The sequence below is a fragment of the Diadema setosum genome, chromosome 10 (genome assembly GCF_964275005.1).
Source record: "Diadema setosum chromosome 10, eeDiaSeto1, whole genome shotgun sequence".
Classification (NCBI taxonomy): domain Eukaryota; kingdom Metazoa; phylum Echinodermata; class Echinoidea; order Diadematoida; family Diadematidae; genus Diadema; species Diadema setosum.
The window spans coordinates 32,600,992-32,619,324 of NC_092694.1; the positions used below are offsets into that span (position 1 = coordinate 32,600,992).

Here is an 18,333-nt window from a genome sequence, read left to right on the forward strand (position 1 = left end):
CCCGCTAGGGTGGTTAGAACTGTAAGACAGCAGGGACCAATAGGAGGGCTGCATCAATAGGAGGGCAGGGACCATGGGGAGGACTGGGGCATAAACATTGGCCTATTAAAGCGAGAGCAAAATTGATCAGGTAACATCTTTAGGTAGGAAAGCACATTAACAACATCGACGTTTTGTTTGCTCTTATTTCTATGTGTCTAATCCAGACCACCGATTGGCTGATTTGGATTAGGGCGGATCTTCTTAGATGGTATACCCTGAACATTGACCCAGGGCCTCTTATGACATGCGGCTGTTTGATTTTGTTGCCCATGGTTAAAGACAAGCTCCAGATAAAGTATTGTATGCCGATATACAAGGGCAAGGCCATTAGAACAATAAATTTGGATTAGCATATAAGCCGGTGACTTTGACTTCGCCCGTGCGGCCGTGTGTGAAGGAGAAGTCAATTCGGGCGGTGGCATGCAATGACATGCGAACACATTGTTGGGATAACAACTCACTGCAACGTCCCACGCAATTGCCTTCGGCATCGAAGAGGCAGCCGTTGATATTGGTGTCGTTGACGTCTCTCGTCGTCGCTCTTGTTGTTGCACCTAAGTTGTAGCTGTGTTGTCACTATTCCACTTACTATAATAGGGCGGTGATTTGGCTCAGTTTGCTTCCAGATCCAAAGGACTCGGGTTCGATTCCCCGAGTCTAATAAGCAATGTTGTGAGTAGTCATACCGTCCCCTAAGAGGCAAAACACTCTGTCCCTCGGATAAGACATAAAGTGGAAGTGCCATGTGTTAGAGAGTCACATCTCGTTCACGTAAATTCATTTATCGCAAGGAGCACGATGCATGACCCGGTGAAGGGATCCCTCCTCACATCCAATTGGACCCCATGGAAGACCAGCTTAACGTAGCTGAATAATAAAATGGACTATCCAGCCATCCTCTCGGATGGAAAAAAAAAATGAAACAAACAAACACACACACAAACAAACAAACAAGCAAAGTATAAATATTGGTGGTAATGTGGTATCGTGAATAAGACTCTTTCAAACAAAGACCCCGAGTTCGTGTACTGCCAAGTGCTTCGGTCCTTGAACGAGATGTTTTACCTATCGTATCCCTCTCGACCCAGGTGTATGAATAGGTACCTGCTATCAACACTATATAGGGTAATAGAAATGGCAGGGCCCTCTAGAAAAGGAGTGTTAACACTGATGGGGCTTCCCTGGGTAAAGAAGACCGTCATCAATACCGGTTGTTGTCATCCCATTGACTGTTTATGCCTACGTCTATACCTGTTTGCTATTCCTTGGATCATGATGGGTCCATGCTTGGATCTAATCCTCTCTCCATCCCTCCACTCCCCCACCCTATTTCCTCTGTCCCAGAAATTGATGACAGCATGTTTCGATCGTGATGTCGAATTGCGTCTTTCGACTTTTAACCTCGACCCATCCACAGAAAACTGCAGCTGTCTGAGGTGACCTATGGAATATCAAATATAGGTAATCAATTCGTGCTGTAATGGCTAGAAAAAAAAAAGAAGAAAAAGAACAAACCTGGTTCAGATGCCTGCTAAGATGCAGCGTGCTCCATCGGGCAGTGAAGTCCGCGGACCAACTGACGAGCAAGTATCATAATGTCGTTTCAAATTGAGTTAAATAGGTCATTCAATTTAGGTTGGTCGATTTTCAAAGACTATTTATAGGTCTGGAGGCAAAATTCAAACGAAATACTGCGTCTTATGTTTGCGTTGTTGATCTATTTTGTTGCTGTTGTTGTTATGACAAACTGAACAGAATGACGCCAAAACGCCTGCAAAAGGTAAAGTTAGAAAGTAATAGGGGAAGAGGGGCGGGTAGAGAGGGATAGAGGAAGAGAGAGAGAGTGTGGGGGGGGGGGGATCTGGTAAGTCCACTTCGGTCTATTAGAGTAGAGAAAGCTGCTGCCTGTATAGATGCTCTATTTGTGGCGAATTGAAACATGTGCTATAATAAGTAAGATTTAAATAACGACATTCCGGATGAGACTGAAGCAGGTTATGTCAGAATTCAGTTTATTACGCTCCATTTTCTCAAAATGAAATTCACCGTTTAGACTAAGTCCTTATAATTTACAGGTGTATATGTACCATATCTAAGCTTGACCTAGGAACGGCAAACACGTAAAGGTAAAGATGAAAGTTCTTTAAAAGTCACGAAGTAGGTAAAACGATTTCATTACGAGCTGCAGCCATGATTCGTGAGTCAGACACGGGCCCTGGAAGCCGACCGACTCGGGGGGATTCCTGAGATCCTAGATACGGGGATGAAGTTACCAACAACACCAGGTTATTGTATTCCGATCGGGGCCCCCTTCCCTTTTCTCCTACACCTCCAGCGGCATCCAAATTCGACGCCCCCGAAGGATTTGGGAATTCACGGCGGGGTAAGGCCAAAAAGGGAAAGAGGGGAGCATTGCTCGCATAATGAGGTACAGTAGGCAGAGCTGTGACTTTACAAACTCCCCACAGATTCGAACTCCACCCTATCTTCGATAACTTGTCACCATTTTTCCCTTCCTCTTTCAGTGCGGCAGAAAACGATAAAGGACTAATGTATATAGGAACATGTATTCCGGAGTGCATGGAGAAAGGATGCTTAAGTTTGTAATAAACTTTTTTTTTCTTTTTAGGGGGTTCTTCGCAGATATAATTAAAACGCATGATTCCATGAAATCTAAATCGGAGAAAACACTGCTATGTACACAGACAATTATGTATAAGTGTAGTAAATAGAGCAATTATTTGTTTTTACTAGTAAATTTTCTACTAGTAAATAGAGGGATAATGGAGTGTATAACATCCACAATATTACCAACATCAAATGACTATTAGACAAATTTTCTTTTGCCACAGTGATAAACGTTATTTCAAACATTAATCATGATTATGAGCAAGTAATAAGATATCGATCCATGAAAATGATATGTTATGGTTTTACCTTACAACAAACTTTTGAGGTATTTAAAATCGTAATGTTTTTCCCCATTCTAATATCCAGAGACGATGATAACGGCGAGGATTATAACGAAAATGCAAACATGTCTTTCGAAAGAATATGATTAGTTGTCCATTCATCCACAGCCTGGTAATCTATAGGAATAAACGCAAATACTGACAATGATTTGAAAATCCCCTCTTCCTAGTATGGAAAAAAAAATAAAACTGTCATTATAAACGGAGCTTATCAGCTCATCCAAGTTTGTCAGTTTGTCGACTCAAAAATCCTTTTCAAGAACTTTTTTTTTTATATAGCAAACACATGAAATATGATCCTGAATACAAAATTATAACGCAGATTCACTAAATTCACAAACAAACCACTCCTAAAAGCACATATATATATAGAACATCGAACACGCTGTATGAAATACTTTTTTTGGGGGGGGGGGGGGGTGGGGATTTTGACGCGATATACCTGTAGCAGAGTCCGGGCCCCTATAGGCACATAGGCGACATCGCTTTAATCTGAACGCGCGACAGAAGACTTGTAGTTGGCAAGAGCTACGTTAAGCAAGAAATCTGCTGCTTTCCACTCCAATAATTTTGGCCTATCGCATATCCGAGAAGTCCTTTGTTGTAATCGTCGTATAAAGCCTCTTTGAATGTCCGCAATCTGCTCAAATTTGGCATCTGCCTCGATTCAATTATTTTACATCATGCTGCCAGATTTCACAGACACTTTGGGAAATGCCTAATTATGGTCAAGTGTAGTTATGTCATGTTGTATATAAGGAGATTCTAGTCGTGTGATCAGATCAACATTATGGTAGAGTTTGGAAGCTATGCTGATGGTGAAAATAGTGGTGAGGATAACAGTAGACAAAATAATAAAATATAACATTCTCGATCCATCAATTGATCGAATGAACGATCAATCGATCGATCAATCGATCGAGGATGGGACTGAGAAAGAAAAAAGATTTGGTAAGTCCATGGAAGCTGAGAGAGAAGCAAATGACACTGGATGTTTCTGTCATAATTAACAGCTCTCTTTCACCCCCTGTTCTTCCATGATGTTATTTAGAATTCTTTCTATGGCTTCCAGTTATTCCCAAAACTAGATCTGCGGTTGCCACATTGCAAAGCAGTATGAATACGAGATTATTATGCTGTGTTCAACTGTGCATGTCGTCGTGATGTGGTATTACATGGATATATTGCTTATAAAAGTGATTTGCGAGGGCCCTGACGTTGCTGTGCACGAATGTGAAGGACCTACAATGATGAACTCTATAGGGCTGTTTGCATGACATGTGCACTGAATTGTCCCCCATGATGCTGCCTTTTTGGCAGTGCACCAGAAATCACATCTTCGCCCGTGCCTTTGCTTGCCTCGGCATCTGAGCATCGCTCCTGTCGTCGACTTCTGAAAGATCTCTGGCCGTTATAAAGTTCCGTTCGTTTGCTGTGAGCCATGTACAGCCCTTAAACGTCATGCTTTCTGTAGTTGGCGAGAGTACAGTGGCAAACTTTCATAGATCGCCATCATGGCTTCGGCATTGTTGTTTCGGTGTGGCGAAGTGCCAACCGGCGCAAATCTTAACCCCTTGATTTTTAGGGATAGCGTCTCCCCTGCATTCGGCACAATTATGTACTTGGTTTCAGCAGAAGCGATTGGTTAACTTTCGAAACCGATTCCATCGAATCATGCCCAGCGTGAATGCACCGCCCACTGCAGGAAGGGCGATAAGAATGAGCTCCTTTGACAGGAGTTATGACCTCTTAGGCGCCACGCCACTGACAGTGCGCTACAGAATCAAAGCTGGACCGTCGTCTCTGACAAGAGCGATGCTATCCGTCAGCCGGTCTGGAGGTGAAGACGCGTTTCTTGAGGTTGTGGTTGACGATCCTGACAGGAAATGTAATATCATAGAAACCAAAGGCAAAATAATGAACATCCTCTTGTTTCTTTCTTTATTGCCCCCCCCCCCGTATTTTCCTCCTCATTCTCTTTAACCAGAACACGTTAATGAAAACGTAGGGCACTTAATGCAATTGAGCTACAGTGTTAATGGAACTAACTTGTTACATTCAGGCAAGCGCCATGTGTAACTTGTATCATGTAGGCAATAGTAAACAGCCGTTATACTATGCTCACCCACATACATGTAAGTCAGCACATCGTCCTGTGCATTACTTGTGTTTTGATGCTTGGATTTCACTTGTACATGTCATTACTGCGTACATTTTATGGTAACTACCCTAGTCTCAGACTGTGTGCATTTCGCGGTACACATAGGCTTGTTGAGCAGGATAACAAGTGTGGAAATGAAAGGAATCTGATGACGGTTTAACAAGGAGACGTTTTTATTATGATTCACGATGACATACACATCTCTGAGGGAGAGCTGAAATGTGTGTCTGTGTCCATTATCTAATTGACTGTTTTGTATATAGAGGCAGTAGGAGTATCCGGAATGATATCGGAATCAGTGGCTGATCTCGGGTGAAAGTTTGGAAGCTACATGGTTCCATTTTTTTTTTGTGTGTGTGTGTGTGTGTGTGTGTGTGAACTACGAATTGATTGCTAGTGGATGAAAATACCAAGTGACTGTGTGAGAGGTTAAAGTCTGGGGCTAACATGACCAAGAGATAGGTGAATTTTTATAAGGACTCGCCTGACAACACGTGTATTGTTAGGTTTACCGGTAAGCAGGTGTACTTTAACAGGAGAGTAAAAAGACTGTGCTCTTGAAATTGAGATGACCATTGGCTTACTAGAACTGAAGTTTTGTATTCTAACAAAAAGTGAGTTTAATTCAATTTGTTTTGCATTGCTTCAATTCTGTTCCAGTTGGTATATGGGTATGAGCAGGTGACTGCATGTGTCTAGAACTGAGTCAGTCATGCTCAGAAGACATGCGGCCTATAAGTGACCCATCCTCACGCTACAATGATAAACTTACTTATATTAAAGCCCACCAGACTTAGAGCAGAAGACACATTGACGGACGAAATGAGCCATCTGATATCTTTACTGCCCCTCACCCAAATGCAAAGAACTTTGTCAAAGGTGTTTGACAGCCACAACTTCGGTTTAATCAGGGAAGTGATCTCACGTTTGATCTTACTTTCGCTGTACCTCAGCTTATAAAGCTTGAATATTTATCATCCGCTATTGTTTTGCTTGTAGCTTTCTATGTCTGTTTATATTAATTTTGGTTGCCGAGGTCCTGTCTATTTCTGCTGAAGGTTTGTGGACTTTTAGAGTTGGTCACTTTAAAAGAAGGAGTCTGGAAACTTCTAAATACTAACATTTCCAATTCGATGTGGGACAACTTCAGTCAAGCTTTCGTGGCTCTGGGTTACATTAATGAGAATGGTGGGATTTTGGAGACCACAGTGCAGTACAGGGAGCTCGTGAACATTGTGAAGACTTCACTGGTGGACATGACCTTGTATTGTTCAATACACAACTGATCTCGTTTATTCAAAAGCTCGAGGGGGCCATTTTTATGTGAGTTCGTGGAGTCGAGTCTTTAAGGAACCGCCCCTGGATTACACAGGCTTTTTATCATCAGAGACCACGAATGCGGCGAGTGCCAAGAACCGGAAGGAGTTTGACGTTTGCATGTCTTGCGGGCATGAATGTGCGGGTGACGAAAGACAGAAATCGGCACCACCCGGAAGTCGGCGGCTGAAACCGCGATATCCGTTAGACTGCAAGAATATCGCGCTGTTTAACCCCTCGCTTGCGAGAACCCGGATGTGCCAGGTACGGACACCGTGCGAATACTAACACATTTCGGAGGCAACGGATTAAGTTGTGTGTACGTCTTCAATGACTCTTAGAGAACAACCTCCGTCCTCCTTTGCGTATCGGGGTCGTCACGAGAACAACGTGTGAATGTGGTGCCCTATTCAAGTATAATTTAACGCCACAGTATTGTAAACGAGCTTGCAGTAAAAAGAGCAGCTAGAATTTTTATTGGTACTGGTACCAAGGAGGTGTCCACCTGTTCTGAATATACCAGAACAGGTTTTAATTGTTACTTTCCCGCCATGGAATGTTTAGTTTTTATGTTTGGTTTCATGCTTCTTCCGTGACAATAATTGAAAGTGTTACAGATGTATAGGTGCAACTTTTATTTCTACGAATGATAGGCTTATAAGGAACAGAAGAATGGTCACTATTATTTTTCTTTTAGAAAAAAAGTGAGCATCTAAGATACTATTATACCAAAACAGTTGTGTTACCCAAACCAGTGCATCTTACTTATCAAAACAAGGACATAACTGCTTGAACATCAAGAAAGCTCCGAAATCACCCTTATATAAGACTTGTGGTTGAAAGCGCTCATCTGTATTAGTAAGCAAGCATCAGATTGGAAATTTCAACCAAAGATAGCAACTACAAACTTCAGTCCATTATAACAGCATGATACGTATCGGTTTAGCATTTACCATATACAACTAGACTTGGAATTTGTCAACACTGACAAATTAGGTGATCCGATCTGTTCGTAAATCAACGATTTGAGTTTCCTGATCCCAATAGGCATGACCATACCGGTTTCATCTGTGTTTAGTGGACATTGGCCGTGTGATGTTTGGATTCTCATTTAGAAAAGGTAGTCAGACCTGACATCTATGGTACACAATTCCGTATACACTAACGAAAATACAGAATGAAGTATATTTGACCTTTGAACCCAATTTGCACAGACAAGATGGCATCTGAGCAAAAAGTGGTTATCTTGTGAAATGATCCTTGTAACATGGTCTTTACGTGTGCAAAATATGGGAAAGGTAGGACATGTATTCACCAAGATACAGGATGATACATTTATGACCTTTGACCCTAATTTACATACCCAAGATGACGTCTGAGCAAGTAGTTGTTATTTTATGAAATAATGTACGTGACATGAACTAAACATGTGCAAAATATGGGGGTGAGAAGGTCTGTTTTTCTTCAGTTATTGCAAAGAAAGTTGCAGAAAGAAAGAAGTATCTCAATACATCGAAGATAAGCTTTAATTTCAACCACGTTTTTTGACGTGATCCCGACATCGTATGAAAAATGAAGGGCACACTTTCGATAGCCCAAAGTCTCAGCTACAACATATTAAAATCTGGGAGAAATTCACCGAAGCATAAGTGAGCTAGTGCTCGATAAAGACAATCATGTCAATTTTCACATCTACAAAAATTCCCTCCCATAGAGATAACACGTCATAACGAAGATAAAGAAAGAAGTACATATGACCTTTGACCCCACTTTGCACAGCCAAGATGGCATCTGAGCAAAAAGTGGTTATTTTGTGAAATGATCCTTGTAACATGGTCTTTACGTGTGCAAAATATGGAAAAGATAAGACATGTATTCACCAAGATACAAGATGATACATTTATGACTTTTGACCCTAATTTACATACCCAAGATGACGTCTGATCAAGTAGTTGTTATTTTATGAAATAATGTACGTGACATGAACTAAACATGTGCAAAATATGGGGATGATTGGGGGTGTTTTTCTTGAGTTATTGCAGAGAAAGTTGCAGAAAGAAAGAAATATCTCAATACATCGAAGATAAGTTTGATTTCAACCAAGTTTTTTGACGTGATCTCGGCGTCGTATGAAAAAATAGAGCGAACCTTGACGACAGCTCAAAGTCTCAGCTACAACATACTAAAATCTGGGAGAATTTCACCGAAGAGTAAGTGAGCTAGTGCTCGATAAAGACCGTCATGTCAATTTTCATTTCCAGAAAAATTCCCTCCCATAGAGATAACACGTAAACTGGTTAAATTTGACAAGGTTACATTATATCCATTTTCACGAGGTGAAGACATCATCCGATTAAATTTTTGATAAATAGAACTTAAAGAGTATTAAATTGGCTACAACATACTAAAATCTGGAAGAAATTCACCGAAGGGTAAATGAGCTAGTCGTAGATAAAGACAATCATGTCAATTTTCACATCTAGAAAAATTCCCTCCCATAGAGATAACACGTGATAATGAAGATAAAGAAAGAAGTACATATGACCTTTGACCCTACTTTGCACAGACAAGATGGCGTCTGAGCAAAAAGTGGTTATTTTGTGAAATGATTCTTGTAACATGTTCTTTACGTATGCAAAATATGGGAAAGATAAGACATGTATTCACCAAGATACAGGATGAAACATTTTTGACCTTTGACCCTAATTTACATACCCAAGAAGGTGTCCGATCAAGTAGTTGTTATTTTATGAAATAATGTACGTGACATAAACTAAACATGTGCAAAATATTGGGCTGATAGAGCTTGTTTTTCTTGAGTTATTGCAAAGAAAGTTGCAGAAAGAAAGGAATATGAAAATACATGGAAGATAAGCTTTAATTTCAACCAAGTTTTTGGGCATGATGCCGACTAAGTATGAAAAAACGAAGGGCACACTTACGATAGCCCAAAGTCTCAGCTACAACATACTAAAATATGGGAGAAATTCACGGAAGCATAAGTGAGCTAGTGCTCGATAAAGATAGTCATGTCAGTTTTCATTTCCAGAAAAACTGCACTCCCATAGAGATAACACGTAAACTGGTCAAATTTAACAATGTTACTTTTAATCCATTTTTACGAGATGATGCCGTCATCCAATCAAAATGTTGTTATTATATTACCGAAAGAGCATTTAATAAGCTACAACATACTGAAATCTAGGTGAAAATTGGCAAAGGATTAGTGAGATACGCTCGAATGAACTTAAAATTTGATGACGTCATTTTGAAAATTTACTTTTTTTACTTTATTAAGAAATTTGATATCTTTTAATCATTTTTTCAGCATCGTCAACCCATGAAATGACATGTACAACTCATCAGCTTTCAGAATATGTAAAGAAAATGGGGGGTCACCGTCCATCCTGACGAGTAAAATCGGATTTGAAATTGGCGGTTTTTTGGCATTGTTGGACTGTATATCGCCATTGACGCGCGCGCGGAATTTCAACTTTGACGGGTCTGTATGACGTCATATTGAGTCGGATTGACTTGAAACTTGGTAGAAATATTCCTTGACATTTCAGGCATCCGATAAGTGTGAAAAAACGGGAAATTTCTATTGCATATGAGCTGTGCGTGCGTATATATGCGCGCGCGTACGCGTCCGTCCAATTTTTTCAATTTTTCAAAAAATGCTCCAAATGGTCTGAAACGTGTGCAAAAAAATTTTGAGCTCGATTTGAGCATACAAATATTTCTACGCGCGCGTACGCGCACGTTTTAAGAGAAAATATGAATTTTGAGAATATGAGTAGAATCCGCATAACTTGAAATATATGTGACGTAAATTTCATTGAAAAACTCCATTCCATTAATGAGATATGAATGAAAATGTGTTTTCATATAATGACGTCATAGTGACGTCACGGTCGACTGATCACTATGATTTTATTTGACCCGTCGTCTTTGGGACATGATACATATATGGTATAATTTTGACATTGATAGGAAGAACACTTTCTGAGCTAATCGATACACAAATTTTGTCCAGAAATAAAGAAAGAAGAAGAAGACTAGACTTGGAATTTGTCAACACTGACAAATTAGGTGATCCGATTTGTTTTTAATCGATGATTCGAGTCCTGATCGCAATAGGCATGACCATACAGGTTTCATCTGTGTTTAATGACATTGACCGTGTGATGTTTTAATTCTCATTTAGAAAAGAGAGTCAGGTCTGCCATCTTTGGTGCCAAATTCAGTATACACTATAACGAAGATACAGAATGAAACATTTATGACCTTTGACCCTAATTTACCTACCCAAGATGGTGTTCGATCAAGTAGTTGTTATCTTATAATAATGTACGTGACATGAACTAAACATGTGCAAAATATGGGGGTAATAGGGAATGTCTTTCTTGAGTTATTGCAAAGAAAGTTGCAGAAAGAAAGTAACATGAAAATACATCGAAGCTAAGCTTTAATTTTTGCGAAGTTTTTCGACGTGATTTCGATGTCGCATGAAAAAGAGTGGGCAAAGAAACGATAGCGCAAAGTCTCAGCTACAACATATTAAAATCTGGGAGAAATTCACAGAAGAGTAAGTGAGCTAGTGTTCGATAAAGACCGTCATGTCAATTTTCATTTCCAGAAAAATTCCCTGCTATAGAGATAACACGTAAACTGGTTAAATTTGACAAGGTTACATTATATCTATTTTCAGGAGGTGAAGACATCATCCGATTAAAACTTTGATTGAAGAAAACTTAAAGAGTATTACATTGGCTACAACATACTAAAATCTGGAAGAAATTCACTGAAGGGTAATTGAGCTAGTCGTCGATAAAGACAATCATGTCAATTTTCACATCTAGAAAAATTCCCTCCCATAGAGATAACACGTCATAATGAAGATAAAGAAAGAAGTACATATGACCTTTGACCCTACTTTGCACTGACAAGATGGCGTCTGAGCAAAAAGTGGTTATTTTGTGAAATGATTCTTGTAACATGGTCTTTACGTATGCAAAATATGGGAAAGATAAGACATCTATTCACCAAGATACAGGATGAAACATTTTTGACCTTTGACCCTAATTTACATACCCAGGAAGGTGTCCGATCAAGTAGTTTTATTTTATGAAATAATGTACCTGACATAAACTAAACATGTGCAAAATATTGGGCTGATAGAGCTTGTTTTTCTTGAGTTATTGCAAAGAAATTTGCAGAAAGAAAGGAATATGAAAATACATGGAAGATAAGCTTTAATTTCAACCACGTTTTGGGGCATGATGCCGACTCCGTATGAAAAACGAAGGGCCACTTACGATAGCCCAAAGTCTCAGCTACAACATACTAAAATATGGGAGAAATTCACCGAAGCATAAGTGAGCTAGTGCTCGATAAAGACAGTCATGTCAGTTTTCATTTCCAGAAAAACTGCACTCCCATAGAGATAACACGTAAACTGGTCAAATTTAACAATGTTACTTTTAATCCCTTTTTACGAGGTGATGCCGTCATCCAATCAAATTGTTGTTATTATATATCTGAAAGACCATTTAATAAGCTACAACATATTGAAATTTGGACGAAAATCAACTAAATAATAAGTGAGATATGCTTGAATGAACTTGAAATTTGATGACGTCATTTTGAAAATTTACTTTTTTAACTTTATTAAGAAATTTGATATATTTTAATCATTTTTCCAGCATTGCCAGCCCATGAAATGACATGTACAACTCATCAGCTTTCAGAATATGTAAAGAAAATGGGGGGTCACCGTCCATCCTGACGAGTAAAATCGGATTTAAAATTGGCAGTTTTTTGGCATTGTTGCACTGTATATCGCCATTGACGCGCGCGCGGAATTTCAACTTTGACGGACCCGTATGACGTCATTTTGAGTGGGATTGACTTGAAACTTGGTAGAAATATTCCTTGACATTTCAGACATCCGATCAAAGTGAAAAAACGGGAAATTTTCATTGCATATGAGCTGTGCGTGCGTATATATGCGCGCGCGTACGCGTCCGTCCGATTTTTTCAATTTTTCAAAAAATGCTCCAAATGGTCTGAAACGTGTGCAAAAAAAATTTGAGCTCGATTTGAGCATACAAATATTTCAACGCGCGCGTACGCGCACGTTTTAAGGGAAAATATGAATTCTGGAAATATGAGTAGAATGCGCATAATTTGAAATATATGTGACGTAAATTTCATTGAAAAATTCCATTCCATTAATGACATATGAATGAGAATGTGTTTTCATATAATGACGTCATAGTGACGTCACGGTCGACTGATCACAATGATTTTACTTGATGGGTCGTCTTTGGGACACGATACATATATGGTATGATTTTGACATTGATAGGAAGAGGACATTCTGAGCTAACCGATACACAAATTTTGTCCAGAAATAAAGAAGAAGAAGAAGAAAAACAAAGAATCAGTACAGATACAGAAGGTGATCCGAGAGGATACTCGGATCACCTAAAGAAGAAGACCCAACAAAGAATCCGTACAGATACAGAAGGTGATCCGAGAGGATACTCGGATCACCTAACTAGACTTGGAATTTGTCAAGACTGACAAATTAGGTGATCCGATTTTTTTTTAATCAATGATTCGAGTCCTGATCGCAATAGGCATGACCATATAGGTTTCATCTGTGTTTAGAGACATTGGACGTGTGATATTTGGATTCTCATTTAGAAAAGAGAGTCAGGTCTGCTATCTTTGTTACCAAATTCGGTATACACTATAACGAAGATACAGAATGAAGTATAATTGACCATTGACCCAACTTTGCACAGCCAAGATAGCATCTGAGCAAAAAGTGGTTATTTTGTGAAATGATTCTTGTAACATGGCCTTTGCGTGTGCAAAATATGGGAAAGATAGGACATGTATTCACCAAGATACAGGTTAAAACATTTATGACCTTTGACCCTAATTTACATACCCAAGATGACGTCTGAGCAAGTAGTTGTTATTTTATGAAATAATGTACGTGACATGAACTAAACATGTGCAAAATATGGGGGTGAGAAGGTCTGTTTTTCTTCAGTTATTGCAAAGAAAGTTGCAGAAAGAAAGAAGTATCTCAATACATCGAAGATAAGCTTTAATTTCAACCACGTTTTTTGACGTGATCCCGACATCGTATGAAAAATGAAGGGCACACTTTCGATAGCCCAAAGTCTCAGCTACAACATATTAAAATCTGGGAGAAATTCACCGAAGCATAAGTGAGCTAGTGCTCGATAAAGACAATCATGTCAATTTTCACATCTACAAAAATTCCCTCCCATAGAGATAACACGTCATAACGAAGATAAAGAAAGAAGTACATATGACCTTTGACCCCACTTTGCACAGCCAAGATGGCATCTGAGCAAAAAGTGGTTATTTTGTGAAATGATCCTTGTAACATGGTCTTTACGTGTGCAAAATATGGAAAAGATAAGACATGTATTCACCAAGATACAAGATGATACATTTATGACTTTTGACCCTAATTTACATACCCAAGATGACGTCTGATCAAGTAGTTGTTATTTTATGAAATAATGTACGTGACATGAACTAAACATGTGCAAAATATGGGGATGATTGGGGGTGTTTTTCTTGAGTTATTGCAGAGAAAGTTGCAGAAAGAAAGAAATATCTCAATACATCGAAGATAAGTTTGATTTCAACCAAGTTTTTTGACGTGATCTCGGCGTCGTATGAAAAAATAGAGCGAACCTTGACGACAGCTCAAAGTCTCAGCTACAACATACTAAAATCTGGGAGAATTTCACCGAAGAGTAAGTGAGCTAGTGCTCGATAAAGACCGTCATGTCAATTTTCATTTCCAGAAAAATTCCCTCCCATAGAGATAACACGTAAACTGGTTAAATTTGACAAGGTTACATTATATCCATTTTCACGAGGTGAAGACATCATCCGATTAAATTTTTGATAAATAGAACTTAAAGAGTATTAAATTGGCTACAACATACTAAAATCTGGAAGAAATTCACCGAAGGGTAAATGAGCTAGTCGTAGATAAAGACAATCATGTCAATTTTCACATCTAACAAAATTCCCTCCCATAGAGATAACACGTGATAATGAAGATAAAGAAAGAAGTACATATGACCTTTGACCCTACTTTGCACAGACAAGATGGCGTCTGAGCAAAAAGTGGTTATTTTGTGAAATGATTCTTGTAACATGTTCTTTACGTATGCAAAATATGGGAAAGATAAGACATGTATTCACCAAGATACAGGATGAAACATTTTTGACCTTTGACCCTAATTTACATACCCAAGAAGGTGTCCGATCAAGTAGTTGTTATTTTATGAAATAATGTACGTGACATAAACTAAACATGTGCAAAATATTGGGCTGATAGAGCTTGTTTTTCTTGAGTTATTGCAAAGAAAGTTGCAGAAAGAAAGGAATATGAAAATACATGGAAGATAAGCTTTAATTTCAACCAAGTTTTTGGGCATGATGCCGACTAAGTATGAAAAAACGAAGGGCACAATTACGATAGCCCAAAGTCTCAGCTACAACATACTAAAATATGGGAGAAATTCACGGAAGCATAAGTGAGCTAGTGCTCGATAAAGATAGTCATGTCAGTTTTCATTTCCAGAAAAACTGCACTCCCATAGAGATAACACGTAAACTGGTCAAATTTAACAATGTTACTTTTAATCCATTTTTACGAGATGATGCCGTCATCCAATCAAAATGTTGTTATTATATTACCGAAAGAGCATTTAATAAGCTACAACATACTGAAATCTAGGTGAAAATTGGCAAAGGATTAGTGAGATACGCTCGAATGAACTTAAAATTTGATGACGTCATTTTGAAAATTTACTTTTTTTACTTTATTAAGAAATTTGATATCTTTTAATCATTTTTTCAGCATCGTCAACCCATGAAATGACATGTACAACTCATCAGCTTTCAGAATATGTAAAGAAAATGGGGGGTCACCGTCCATCCTGACGAGTAAAATCGGATTTGAAATTGGCGGTTTTTTGGCATTGTTGGACTGTATATCGCCATTGACGCGCGCGCGGAATTTCAACTTTGACGGGTCTGTATGACGTCATATTGAGTCGGATTGACTTGAAACTTGGTAGAAATATTCCTTGACATTTCAGGCATCCGATAAGTGTGAAAAAACGGGAAATTTCTATTGCATATGAGCTGTGCGTGCGTATATATGCGCGCGCGTACGCGTCCGTCCAATTTTTTCAATTTTTCAAAAAATGCTCCAAATGGTCTGAAACGTGTGCAAAAAAATTTTGAGCTCGATTTGAGCATACAAATATTTCTACGCGCGCGTACGCGCACGTTTTAAGAGAAAATATGAATTTTGAGAATATGAGTAGAATCCGCATAACTTGAAATATATGTGACGTAAATTTCATTGAAAAACTCCATTCCATTAATGAGATATGAATGAAAATGTGTTTTCATATAATGACGTCATAGTGACGTCACGGTCGACTGATCACTATGATTTTATTTGACCCGTCGTCTTTGGGACATGATACATATATGGTATAATTTTGACATTGATAGGAAGAACACTTTCTGAGCTAATCGATACACAAATTTTGTCCAGAAATAAAGAAAGAAGAAGAAGACTAGACTCGGAATTTGTCAAGACTGACAAATTAGGTGATCCGATTTTTTTTTAATCAATGATTCCAGTCCTGATCGCAATAGGCATGACCATATAGGTTTCATCTGTGTTTAGAGACATTGGCCGTGTGATATTTGGATTCTCATTTAGAAAAGGGAGTCAGACCTGCCATCTTGGGTACCGAATTACACTATCGAAGATACAGAATGAAGTATATTTGACCTTTGACCCCACTTTGCACCCCCAAGATGGCATCTGAGCAAAAAGTAGTTGTTTTGTGAAATGATTCTTGTAACATGGTCTTTGCGTGTGCAAAATATGGGAAAGATAAGACATGTATTCACCAAGATACAGGATGAAACATTTATGACCTTTGACCCTAATTTACATACACAAGATGGTGTCTGATCAAGTAGTTGTTATTTTATAAAATAATGTACGTAACATGAACTAAATATGTGCAAAATATGGGGGTCATAGGGGCTGTTTTTCTTGAGTTATTGCAAAGAAATACGTGATCCCGACACCATTTGAAGACAAAGGGCACGCGTACGATAGCGCAAAGTTTCAGCTACAACAAATTAAAATCTGGAAGGAATTCACCGAAGGGTAAGTGAGTTAGTGCTCGATAAAGACAATCATGTCAATTTTCACATCTAGAGAAATCCCCTCCCATAGACATAGCACGTCACAACGAAGATAAAGAAAGAAGTATATATGACCTTTGACCCCACTTTGCACAGAGAAGATGGCATCTGAGCAAAACGTGGTTATTTTGTGAAATGATCCTTGTAACATGGTCTTTACGTGTGCAAAATATGGGAAAGATAGGACATGTATTTACCAAGATACAGGATGAAACATTTATGACCTTTGACCCTAATTTACATACCCAAGATGGCGTCTGATAAAGTAGTTGTTATTTTATGAAATAATGTACGTGACATGAACTAAACATGTGCAAAATATGGTGGTGATAGGGTATGTTTTTCTTGAGTTATTGCAAAAAAAGTTGCAGAAAGGAAGAAATATTTCAATACATCGAAGATAAGCTTTAATTTCAACCAAGTTTTTGGACGTGATGCCGACTCCGTATGAAAAAACAGAGGGCGCAGTAGCGATAGCCCAAAGTCTCAGCTACAACATACTAAAATATGGGAGAAATTCACCGAAGCATAAGTGAGCTAGTGCTCGATAAAGATAGTCATGTCAGTTTTCATTTCCAGAAAAAATGCACTCCCATAGAGATAACACGTAAACTGGTCAAATTTGACAATGTTACTTTCAATCCCTTTTTACGAGGTGATGAAGTCATCCAATCAAAATGTTGTTATTATATGAATGAAAGAACATTTAATAAGCTACAACATATTGAAATTTGGATGAAAATCAACAAAAGAATAAGTGAGATACGCTTGACTAAACTTGAAATTTGATGACGTCATTTTGAAAATTTACTTTTTTTACTTTATTAAGAAATTTGATATCTTTTAATCATTTTTTCAGCATTGCCAACCCATGAAATGACATATTCAACTCATCAGCTTTCAAAATATGTCAAAAAAATGGGGGGTCACCGTTCATCCTGACGAGTAAAATCGGATTGAAAATTGGCGGTTTTTTGGCATAGTTGCACTGTATATCGCCATTGACGCGCGCGCGGAATTTCGACTTTGACGGGCCCGTATGACGTCATATTGAGTCGGATTGACTTGAAACTTGGTAGACGTATTCCCTGACATTTCAGGCATCCGATAAATGTGAAAAAGCGGGAAATTTCTATTACATATGAGCTGTGCGTGCGTATATGTGCGTGCGCGTACGCGTCCGTCCAAATTTTTCAATTTTTCAAAAAATGCTCCAAATGGTCTGAAACGTGTGCAAAAAAATTTTGAGCTCGATCTGAGCATACAAATATTTCAACGCGCGCGTACGCGCGCGTTTTAAGATAAATATGAATTCTGAGAATATGAGTAAAATGCGCATAATTTGAAATGTATTTGATGTAAATTTCATTGCAAAATTCTATTCCATTAATGAGATATGAATGAAAATGTGTTTTCATATAATGACGTCATAGTGACGTCACGGTCGACTGATCACTATGATTTTATAAAATTTGTCGTCTTTGGGACATGATACATATATGGTATAAATTTGAAATTGATAGGAAGAGCACTTTCTGA

At 38.5% G+C, this 18,333-nt stretch overlaps 1 protein-coding gene across 1 annotated transcript in view; it reads left to right on the plus strand.

The window, feature by feature from the left end:
* Window positions 1–4,688: 4,688 nt before the first annotated feature.
* Window positions 4,689–18,333, plus strand: part of LOC140233948 (uncharacterized) — a 77,938-nt gene continuing 64,293 nt past the window's right edge. The window contains exon 1 of the mRNA XM_072314035.1: window positions 4,689–4,902. Within this exon, the coding sequence (XP_072170136.1) occupies window positions 4,689–4,902 (214 nt within the window). The remainder of the gene's footprint in view (window positions 4,903–18,333) is intronic.